Source organism: Paramisgurnus dabryanus, chromosome 21, assembly GCF_030506205.2.
Source record: "Paramisgurnus dabryanus chromosome 21, PD_genome_1.1, whole genome shotgun sequence".
NCBI classification, from domain to species: Eukaryota; Metazoa; Chordata; class Actinopteri; order Cypriniformes; family Cobitidae; genus Paramisgurnus; species Paramisgurnus dabryanus.
Genome location: NC_133357.1, coordinates 13,560,051 through 13,572,867, shown reverse-complemented (window position 1 = coordinate 13,572,867; position 12,817 = coordinate 13,560,051). Strand labels below are relative to the sequence as shown.

The following is a 12,817-nucleotide window of genomic DNA, read 5'->3' as shown; positions in this document are numbered from 1 at the left end:
GTTCCTTTAATGACATTTAAATTAAAGTTTGATAATTATTTAATTTGATAATTAACAGATTTATGACAAGATATGATGTACTGTTTGATTTATGTCAACATGTCATAACAAAGACATCTCAAACAATGTCATCTTTTGCAATTACATAATTGAACACGAAATTATGCACATAAAATCTCCTTCATAATCATGACACTGTCATGTCATGATTATGAAGATTTCATATCAGTCTTATAAACACTCCTTCAAGTAAAGTGCTACCAAGAGTGTTTCTTCATAAATGACTTTTATCTGTGATTGTAAACAAAGACGGAGCACAACTTTAAAAAGACTAGTAGGTATGATCAAATACCATTCATAATCTGTGTGAAAATCATTAGGTGTGTCCCCAACTTTACATAACATTAACACTGGGGACACACCTAATGTGTCATTCTAGGACTGGACATATATTTCTTGTAACTGAAGCACAAAGACTGAGCACAACTGGAAAAGACAGTTAATATGACCAAATTACATTCATAATCTGTGCGAAAATCCTTAGGTGGGTCCCCAGTTTAAGTAATAAACAGCTTACAGCGAAACAAAGAAATCAAAACAAATGTAAACCCACATATACTCATGTATATATGAAAAAATATATACATTTTTCGATGTGTGTGCTCATTGTCAGGCTCTCAAGTCAAACATGATCTTTACACTCCAAGCCACTTGCCCTGCCACTTGAACTAAAGCAACACGTTTTCATTTCATGCAGCTAAAGCAACATCAGCAGCACCCTTACAGCAGGTGGGTGGTGGCAGGAGTGCACACTGGGGTGTCTGTCTCGTTCGAATCATTAATGCAGAACAAAAATGACTGTTAAAGACAAATAATAAGCCCGAGGTACCTTTTTAATGAGAAGGTAGAAGAGAGCAGGGGTTGCTTCACAGAGCGTCAAAAACACTTTTATGCCTCGAAGTAAACAACGCCCCCTTCAACACGCTCATTACTTGAAGTGATACCAGGCGTGCGCTCATTTATTCAATATGCTCTTTTTTGCCGCTGGTTTATCGCTGTGGTAACTGAGGTTGACAAGGCATGTAGTTTCCTTTAAAGGTAGTTCACCAACCATTTTTGTCATTATTTACATCCTAATGATGTTCCAAACTTGTTAACTTCAATAAAAGACTTTCTTTCCGAGTTCTTGAGTTAGCCTGGATTGTATTTATACCCAACTACAGAAGTTATAGCGATGATCCAAAAGACTTTTGGGCTGACCCACTTCGAACCCATCATAGGCCTCCACCTAGATCCACAGCAATTGGCTTACTGGGGTCACCAGGCCAAAAGACAATATTAAACCGTTTCTGTGGCCTTCAGTTCCCTCAATTTAATACGATTATGGCGTAGCTTCTCAAGGGCAAGCCTTCCCAACTACCCATCCTGACCTGATCCTCCAAAAGATAATTGACTTCCAGTGTTATATGAAACCAGACACACCATCCAATGGCTCATCTTTGAAACTTACAGTAAGTCTCCTGGTCGATTACTTTATTAAATTGCTCAGCTTGTAAACGTGTACACTAGTAACAATTACTTTGCCAGCAAGACCAATCGCACCAATTCAAAAGATGTGATTTATTCACTTACAAAATTACCAATCTCTCAACTACGATGAGTTGCATTTGTACAGTATTGATTTTTATTCCCTTCCAGATCATTTATACCGTGCAGTACATTACCGTAACCACATAGATTACTTTCAGAATGTATTAAATGAATGCAGTTGATGTCTGGCTACTCTCTAACACACGCCTGTTTTCCCGCCTCACCTGTGAGTCCGTTCACCATAGGTGGCCTTTCATCCTCATCCTCTTCCTCGGGAGCTGCGCTGTCCTTTCTTTCCATGTTGCTGACGGAGGTGGTGCGTTTGCGCTGTGTTGTGTCAAACTCCTCATCGAACAGAACCTGGTCCACCAGGTCTGGCTGGACTGGGCTGGGTTCTGCTGGAGGCTTTGGGGTGCCATAATAATTACCTGTGGAGAAAAGATGAGACATTGTGAACTTACAAGTCATGCACTAAGCAGACTAGTTCTTTCTGTGAAGGTGAAATATGGTGACGTGCTTTTACATTACGCATTAAAAATATTAGTAAATATGCAATAACATGATAATAATCATTATGGAAAAACATCCAAAGAACAGGATTAGGAAATGACAAACTTGCATCTCCTGCACGGCCACCACACCTCAACGTGTCAGAGCACATACATCAGAGTTATTTCTTCTGTCAGTTTCCCAAACATATTTTATAGATGTGTCACATGCAGTGTTTAGGTATAAAACCAAACCCAAACCCCAGGCACATTAAAGGATCCTCCTAAAGCATAGTGTCTTTACAATTGTTGTTCTGCAAGTTCAGCGACTGGCGGGATGTGATGACATCAAACTTGCAGTATAGCCTGCGGCCCAATAAGTCCTCTTTGTTGTTTGTCAACACTGCAAGTCGGCCCTTTTGAGTGTTCTTATTGGACCAAGATGCAACACTTAAGGTTATGGGGTTGGGGGACAGAATAAAATATACAAATGTATGTTTCTCAATGAATGCTGCAATTTTTTATATGAAAAAAATCCAACTTTCATGTGAAAATAATAAGCAATATTTTTGTGCCCTTTAAACTGTTATGTAACTCATATTATCATCTGCAGTGTACTACAGACTGGGCACACGGGACTCCCTGCAATATCAAAACCTACCTAAGATGGCTGAATTTCAATTGAAGACTATTCGCATTATCGAGCAACGATTGTACCCCAAAACTAGCTGTGTGTCGCTCCTATATCTAATAGAGGCCTGGGGGTCTGTCTCATAAGTTTAATCATCTCGAGTATTGGATGTCTGCCCAAGGTAAGAAAGGTCTCGGTGGACCATATTGGAATCTACACAAGTGTAGCACTTTATTGCTCTCTCTGGTGAGAGCTGCTGACCTACTTTCACAACAATTCACTAAAACACGGTCTCCTCGACAAAATGAGAAAGGAGGACAGGAAAAGTGAGATCTCTGAGAATTATTGATTCATTTAATGTTTTAGTCAGCTTTGGGATTTGGGAGAGTGCTGAACATTGCGCTGTCAAATACTCTGATATCACAATCGACTCAATCTAACAAGTGCAGATCACATTATTGGATCTCGGGGGAATGGATTGAAATAAAAAAGCGTATTGCTTTAAACAGAGCACAACTCCTATGTGGAATGAGGCAAATAAGAACCACAACAGATATTATTCTTTTATTTTCTGAAATGATAAATTTGCTGCCCATTTCATTAAGCAAAGCATACTAAAGACTTAAAGGGACACTCCACTTTTTTTGAAAATATGCTCATTTTCCAGCTCCCCTAGAGTTAAACATCTGAGTTTTACAGTTTTGGAATCCATTAAGCCGATCCACGATCTGACGGTACCACTTTTAGCATAGCTTAGCATAATCCATTGAATCTGATTAGACCATTAGCATCGACTCAAAAATAACCAGAGAGTTTTGATATTTGTCCCATTTAAAACTTGACTTTGTGTAGTTACGTTGTGTACTAAGACCGACAGAAAATTAAAAGTTGTGAATTTCTAGGCCGATATTCTGGCATAATAATCAAGGACTTTGCTGCCGTACCATATGGCTCCAGGAGGCGCAATGATATTACGCACTGCCTACTTCCTAGCCATATCTGCATAGAAAATCGCAACTTTTAATTTTCTGTCAGTCTTAGTACACGATGTAACTACAGAAGAGTCAAGTTTTAAATAGGAAAAAAAATCTAAACTCCTTGGTCATTTTTGAGCGTGATGCTAATGGTCTAATCAGATTCAATGAATTATGCTAAGCTATGCTAAAAGTGGTACCGCCAGGACCCAGAGATCAGCTGAATGGATTCCAAAAATGTATCTCTGGAGCTGGAAAATGAGTATATTTTAAAAAAAACGTGGAGTGTCCCTTTAAAGGGCCGCTAAGCTAGGCATTTTCAGCAATATTCCCAAAATGTGTCTGTAAAGTTTCAGCTCAAAATACACCATTATATGATGTTAAACATGGCCATTTGTGGCTGCAATAAAAAACATGCTTTTTTGTGTTTCTTTAAAAGGAAAGAAAGCTTCTGTTCCCCTCCCCGTATGCAAAGGAGGGGGTAGTGTGCTTGCGCATGTACTTTGGACTACATCAAAACATGTGTCTCTGGCAGAAGGTTAAACTTTGTGCTCAAAAGGCAGAGTTTGTGAGCGGTTATGGTTGGGGCATAATCAATGTGACATCACATAGGGTATACCCAACTGCCTGTTTTGTGTGACTGGTGCGGTTTAAATGAGATAACACAAAGAAAAATGGATTTGTATAATAACAGGATGTTTCTGCACACACATTGGCAACTAATTTTTTGCTAGAAAAGCACTTAAAAGTGCTTTTTCTAGGATGGGGGGCTTTAAACATTATTTGTATTCTCACTTGACATGCTTCATTTTATATAGCCTATATTAAACAATTCCCAAATTTCACCATAAGAATTTGTCTTTAATGTAAAAGAAACCCTTCATTTGAATTAATCACATCTTTATTGCATGAATAATTTACTGACAGCTGTGTTTGCTGATGTCTAACAAACTGGGGATTTGTTAATGCAGCCCTATTAAATACAACCTGAACTTTTAAATAATGATAAGAGAGCAAGAGATTTCACATTAAACAATAAAATCTTCCTGGTACAGTTAGTGTATTATGATGGGCAAGTATTTGATTAAAATACATTGTACGTCACTTTAGATAAAAGCTTCTGCTGAATGTATAAATGTAAAATGACCAATATGTACAGTAGACCAGTGTTTTCCAACTAGGTGACCGGGGCCTGCGGGGGGCTCAACAGATTTCCAAGGAGGCCTTAAAGGGACACACCACTTTTTTGAAAATATTCTAATTTTCCAGCTCCCCTAGAGTTAAACATTTGATTTTTACCGTTTTGGATTCCATTCAGCTGATCTCTGTGTCTGGAGCTACCACTTTTAGCATAGTTTAGCATAATCCATTGAATCTATTTAGACCATTAGCATATTGCTCAAAAATAACCAAAGAGTTTGGATATTTTTCCTATTAAAAACTTGACTCTTCTGTAGTTACACTGTGTACTAAGACCGACGGAAAATTAAAAGTTGCGATTTTCTAGGCAGATATGGCTAGGAACTATACTCTCATTCTGGCGTAATAATCAAGGACTTTGCTGCTGTAACATGGCTGCAGGAGGTGCAATGATATTACGCAGTGTCCGAAAATAGTCCCCTGCTATTGAAAGAGACTAAGGGGACTATTTTTGTCCCTTTCAAATGACTTAAAATTATTTAAAGTGTGTGTTGCAGGTTCTTTTTTTTACGAATTTGTGCAACTTGCTTGTGTGTAATAACCATTTAAAGTGTTATCCATTGTATTTTATGTTGTTGGGTATCACAAAACCGGAAAAAGTATGAAAAAGTACAGCGGTTTGCAATGATTCTCCTTTCCCCCACAACGCACTGTATGACGTCACGCTGGGGAGAGAATTTACCAAAGGCGCATTGAGAGCATTGAGAATGACTATAGCAAGACGAGTAAAGTACAGTTCTGATAGCGCAGATTATAGATAAATAGATAGACAGACAGACAGACAGACAGACAGACAGACAGACAGACAGACAGACAGACGGATAGGCTAGTATAGAGAGATAGGCAGACAGCCAGATAGCATAACGTTAGCATATCTTCGTGTAGAAAGTAAACAAACAATTAACATACTCGTGCATGCTGGCTTGAGGGGGTCCATGATCCTGCCTGAAATGGGTGTAACTTTATGCGATCTTCAGCACAAACGGTTTTGGCAGCATGTCTCTAATCCAGGAAGGTGAGTGAGGCACGTCACATCTGTTCGCTGGGACCAGCGACCCAAACGCACTCACTTTCTTACAGCCAGTAGCGGAATGGCAATCGGCAGAGTTGGGACTTTCCCGGTGGGTCGATCTGATAATAGTTATACATTTCGAGTTAACAACACCGTCTGGCGGCGTGATGTGTGCCGGTTCCCGCAGCCCGCTGGTCAAAGTGCAGCCTCTCTGCTCAACAAAGTATATGAAAGTGCTCAACCTGTTCGGCAGGTCCAAACATGTACAGGATTTATAAAAATACGGTGATCAATGAGCGGTTCCTCCTCAAATGGCATAGTCTGTCGTGATGTAAAAAGCCGCCGAACGCCTGTTTATTACAGTATGTATGCGGTCGGATCCGAGTGTGCTGCAGCTGGTGACTGCTGCGTATAAAATGATCGTGTGATTCGTTATAATCGCATAAACAATATAACAAAGCATCCTTTTATTTCACAAAACAATATATTTGAGATATTATTTGATAGACTAGTAAGTGTGGATAAAGGATGTTTAAAAATCTCTAGCCTGGTGGTCAGGACATGAATGGATCAAATCAGCAGATTTGCGAAGTTTTATTTATCTCCACAGATATCATAAATAATAATTAGCATGGTATCTTTGCAGTATAACACATTATATATTTCCTACGATGTATATATGATTTCCAAATTGTATACGTAAGTATTATACAGCAATAAATGTCTCATCTATCTCTATCGCTCTGGCTGAGGCTTTCTCCACTTCTCCCCAGCGTGACGTCATCGCAGAATTGCCTAAAAAACCGTTAATACCAAAAACGTAAAAAAAGTGTTCTTTAAGACCATTTTTGAGACATTTTAAAAATTATACACATATCTTGAGTGATTTATGTACCCATTAATCGACAGTGGTGGTTAACCTGCAACACGCCCTTTAAAATAAGACAAAAAAGCATTAAATAATATATTTCTTATTGTTAAGTGATTTTTGTAATGAACATAATCTGTCTAGGCATGCCAAGCTCTAGAACATTTTATTAGGTAGAAAAGGGTGAGTGAGGAGATTTCAAATATTGTTTTCAAGATGGACGGTGTTTTAATAGAACTGTTAACACTATAATCATCTGATATAATCTCTGTCAACAATCGACAGGCCATGCGTGTAATTCCTGCTTACTCACAACAGTTCTGCTAAGTGTCCAGATTTCTTTAATACAGATGAGTGTATATACAGTAACTAGAATCACTAAAGTGGCCAAACCCAAAGAGTTCAACTAAGGGCTTTACAAAATATGACAGCTATGCAGTGGTCATTAGAAATAAAAGGATGTTGTGTCAATAATATAATTCCTGACACTCTCTACATTGATATCCCAGCATTCCATGTGATGAAGATCAGATTTCTCAGTCAGTAAAGAGGACAGAGACTCCCTCTGCAGTTTAAGAGTCTAGTTGTGTAGAGTCTGTGATGAACCACAAACAGCTGTGAATGTGGTTTATTAAATAAATTCCCTTATAAATGACACATCACTTGACTACATATCCAGAATAAGTTTGGATACATTATTGTTACCGATTCCTATTTTTATGGTCTGACTAGTTGCTAAACTAAACTCTTGAACAAATACCTCGTCGAAAATAACAAATGTTTTGGTTTCCTTGGTAATCTACGTGTTGTTTATTTTTACTTTAAAAGGACTTTGTTGTTATTTACACTTAGAGGAGTTTACTGGAAGTTACGTGTTGACCACGAAAGCCGCTTGTTTATGTTGTTACTGCTTAAACCGTCTATAGTCGGAATGCACTATACTTACTGTCAACCACTTAAAACGCATCTGCCAAATGGGCAAATGTAAATCCCAAAGTGCCAAACAAAGCGTAAATAATTTTACAATCTCATTTAACAACCAATAAAATGTTATTATCACAGGCAAAACCTGTTATTTTACATGATTTAAATAACACAAAAAACCCACTAGGGTTCAGAGCAGCTAAATACTTATTCTGTGACAAATAAGCTTACCCCTGATTCGGGAACTTCTATAAAGATGTAAAGTGTTCAGATGCAAAACCCTCTAAGTGCGTCTGACATGTTTTCTTGTAAATTAGCATTTTTTTTATCAGGCTCTTATGTTAAGGTTCAGTAATTTCACTATTATGGCAATAAAAAGATTATTAGTCAGCATTCGAAATGCCTATTTCACAAATGTCGCTTTAGTCATGTCATTGGTATTTTTACAAACTTAAATGTCTTTCACTGCAAACCCCTTTAAGTACATGCAAAAGCTCTACTTCTAAAAATACTCTTCACTTTCCTTTCTGAATAAAAGTAAAAGACAAAAAAAATCTGTCAACATCCTAATATATTCTGTAAACCTGCACTTAAAAAAACTTTGTTGAAAAATCTTTGTGGCATTTAAGGGATTCTGCCCACAAACCAGTATTGCTGAATGGCCTGAGGCAGGTATTAAGCAGATTTAAGCCAACAGCATTCGGTTTATATCATTACCTCATTTTTGACGGAGGTGGTGTTCAGCGGAGTTTGCATCTGACCTTCTCATGTGTTTTTTCAGGCAACATTTAATTTACCTGAGCATGCCACACAGTACAAGTGTGATCAAATCACGATCACAATCATGCCACGTCACTGCCACCAGGGTGCCCGGTCAAATAGCAGCCACAGCATGATAGATAACTCATAAACAGCGCAATGCACCATCTTTGATTAATGAGCACAAACTCGAAAAATAAACAAACACAGCCTCAAACAGGGGACGGTCGTCCGCTGAGATCTGTGATGATATTTCTTAGCATTAATCTGTGGGAGATGGCTGTCTGCCGTCAGAGGAAGAGGGATGATTTGAAACCATCTTCCTTTCACAATGAATGGCACACAGGAGAAATGAAAGACAGGCCGATAGCAGGTAGTTATTTAAAATCTGAGTGTTTCGCGTCAAATAAATTACATGATGTCTGCTATCCCGTCCCGGATTAACTGATGGAGGACGGCTATTCACCCATGACGATCAACTAGCACAACAAATACAGAGCTGTCACTGAAATCTTCCCTGAATGATGTTTACTCTCTCAAACACACACACACACACACACACACACACACACACACACACACACACACACACACACACACACACACACACACACACACACACACACACACACACACACACACACAACAAACTTAAACAACGTTAAATGTTAGCCGACTTATCTTTTAACCTTTACTCACTCGGAGCAGCATCCAGTTCAATAAAAAAAAAAAAATCAATGCACTGAAAACATATCAAAACATGCTGATCGGACAGAGGTATACTTTGTTAAATAACTGGTTTATTTAATGGTTACTTATGCATTAGAAAAAGTTATGCCATCTGTGTATCTGGAATGGTATATGATGGTCTAAATAAAATGAGGAAGTTCGACAGAAAATACCCAGAAATAGTTAATTAATTTGTTATATTACTTTTCTCCATTAACATTACTTAAAATACTATACAGTGAATGCAATGTATGGGAATACCCATACAAAAATGCATACAAAATGCAGTTTATAGGTTGTGAAATACAGAACAATTGGGGAGTTCTGATGCAAAAGCCTCTAACTTTTAATGCAAAGTTGACATTGTTTGAGATGTCTTTGTTATAACAACTTGACATAACCCAAAACATCATAATTTGTTATGACAACTTGACATTACCAAGACAACATAACTGACCACTTGATACAAACTGAAGTGGCTTTAAAATGTCATTAAGTATTAATACTCGATATAGTTTTATAACAGCGTCATGAATATTTTTCTTGACCTCAACTACAGTGGTACAAATATAATTTGTCATTAAAATGTCATTAAGTTACTTTGTCAAATAGTTTTATAACAACGTCATGCATATATTTCATAATGTTTATTAAGTTTCCTCCATGTGTTTAACACATAAAATCAATCATTTAATAATAATACTAATTAAAATTGATAAAATTGTATTTTATTGCATTTGGAGACCTAAAATTAAATGAAAACAGTACAATAATGGGTTAAGCCATGCAGCTTTGGGTCCATATAGCTGGAAAAACAGTTAATTATATTAAAATTAAATGTATTAAATCAATTTAAAAATTGTTAGTTTTTTTCTGTCAGAAAAATTTCAGAACCCTCTGTGTGAGGAAGAACAAGTTGTGTTAGTTTTCAGTTTTTTTATGTATTGTGCACATACATAAAGTGAAGTATAATCTTTTGACATGTCTGTTGCATTTTGTTAAGGTATTTAAAATTATTTGACAATTGACAATGGTATTTAAATGGTAGTTTAATGTAATTTTAACCCATAAAGCTAGGTAGTTTCTCAAGTTTGATAATTATTCTGCTATGTCACGTTTATAACAGATTTATAATGTAGTGGCTTATGTCAAGTTGTCATAACAAAGATATCTCAAACAATGTCATCTTTGCAATTAAAAAAATGGCATAATTGATCAAATAACACTTAATGATTGTTGTCATAAATGTGCATAAAATCTCCTTCATGTTCATGAGACGTGTCATGTCATGATTATGATGTCGTCACCCCTTCAAGTAAAGTGTTACCAAAATGCTAATTTAAAAGAATTTTAAGGTTGTCAAACATGTCCATAGTAAATAAATTCAATCTGTGATTTTTCCTCTTAGTTATTGAAATGGCCATGGGTAAAGTAAGTTCTGAATTTTTTTTTTAAAATGCCACTTTGTCTTCTAGAGTTACAACAAAACACTTGGAAATAATATAAGGTGGAAGTAACACTGAATGTTATTGTGGGCTGTGTACTGCTTAGTCCTCAAAGTCATGCTCAGTGACTCAGCAGCTATACAAACACAAGACGTCTCATGCACTCATTCATGTATGATAGGGGTTTTCAAGTGGCTCTCTTTACATCAGAAATGATGAAGATGATTAGAACAGTGGTTCTCAAACAGTGGTTCTCAAAATTTTTCAGCGTGCATCCCTTTGAGGCCCCCCAAAGATAAATTTATGACATAAATAATTCATAAACTAAAAAATTGAATTAAACAAAACATTAAATTATTCAATGTAGTGCTGTTGGCTAGTAGCCTTATTTTTCTGACATTTAATTACACAGAATTTAAAATAAATTAATAGATTTTATAAAATGTTATTAAACCGGGAGGCCCCCGGCACCATCTCAGGGCCACTGGATTATAAGACCATTGGAGATAGTAAGAATCAGATTGGCAGTACTGTCATCATCGCTAACCTTCTGTGGAATTGTTGGTGAAAGCTGCTGGTAAAATGTGTCTACCCCAGTTACTCCGAGGAGACCATACTTCAGAATTTGACACTGAAATAATGATTTACAGGACATTTCTCTCAAGAGATGAAAGAAAACCACGACCCACTGTAACATTCGAACAGGACACTGAAACTTTACTCCACAAATCTGCGGTGACGTCAGTGGTGAGTAAAGCAGTTACTGTTTATTACATCATGTTGTAGAATAGACATGCTGAAAAACTGGCCAATTATTTCTATAGCCTCAAAACAGCAAAACTTGACTCTGGAGAATAACACAATAACACGTCTACTATAGCTCCGAGGCTTGAGTATGACCCTGAATTTATAAAAAAAACATGATGAATGGATAATGCTCATGGTGTTACATTAGGCATCTGGGACTATACAGGAGATCTACAAGACTGAACTTAGACGTCTAGTTTCACCATCACAGTATAACCAGGGCAGTCCTTTCTTTTGCTTGTAAACCAAGAGATTGGTTGTTGCCTTTCTATATCGGATGGATGAATTGGAAAAAATGCTTTTTTAAGGATGCTAGGTCAGTTCTCTAGTTCACACAGATGTCCTGGCAGAGTAAGCACATGAACTATGGACATGTTTCACTAAGACGAGAGCGGGGCACAACCTAACGCTTTTTGGTTTTGGCTCAATCATTCAAAAAATAATTGAGTTTGATTAATTATATTTTTACACAACCAACACACACATCTCTGCTACAAATGAACATTTGAAGTTTGTTTCTGGTACTTACCATTCTTGGACCATTACACCAAACGTGACAAAAATGCAAACGTTACAACTTACCCCATAGGTGGGGTTAATTGTAACAGGCAGGGGGTTAGTTGTAACACTTGCTAAAAATTAAGTTTGTAGGCAAATATTTCAATACTATTTTGTCTATATACTTGATGTGGATATTGTTTATATATCTGTTTATAATAGACAGGTATCCACACTGTATTCATTCATCCAGCCCTTTTCTAACAATAGTTCAATTATAAATGGGTACAAATGTCTAAATATGTGAGAAAAAGCAGCACAATTATGACAAAACATTTTTTTATATGTGACCCAGTCTGTAATAACCATACTACAGTTTCAAAATCAAATTCTGAGATAGTGAGCATCAAAGTCTGATTTTAGCCATTCATTTCATTATGATTTTAATCTTTGACGTGACCTTATTCAATCAATATTAAAGATATGAACAAAAATACATTGACACACGATTTTTGATAAGACAGGCACATTTATTTTGTTGGCAGCCAGCAATCGTGTGTAGCCTATTTAAAACAACGGCAAGAATTATGCTAACGTTAGCGGTTTTCATATAGTAAGTGCTGAGGGGTTCGTTGTAACACAGCGTTACACTTAACACCGCTGGGGCAAAATATTTTCAAGCCCACCAAAAAAGTTGCTAAGAGCTGCAGACATATTTCAAAATGATGCTTTGTTTTAGTCAACAGGACAATAATTAATATGACACAGCATTGGATTTGGTATCTTACACACCCAACTCAGAAACCGAAAAAAAAAACCTAATGAAAAAATTTACTTGCATGCCACCAAATCACTCGTTGAACAATTACTCTCTGGAAAAACATTATATATT

The 12,817-nt window shown here is 36.9% G+C and overlaps 1 protein-coding gene across 1 annotated transcript in view; it reads right to left on the bottom strand.

The window, feature by feature from the left end:
- The window catches only part of magi3a (membrane associated guanylate kinase, WW and PDZ domain containing 3a), a 171,058-nt gene that overhangs the window by 42,166 nt on the left and 116,075 nt on the right, over nucleotides 1-12,817 (bottom strand). Inside the window, exon 4 of the mRNA XM_065285758.2 lies at nucleotides 1,815-2,018. Within this exon, the coding sequence (XP_065141830.1) occupies nucleotides 1,815-2,018 (204 nt within the window). The remainder of the gene's footprint in view (nucleotides 1-1,814; nucleotides 2,019-12,817) is intronic.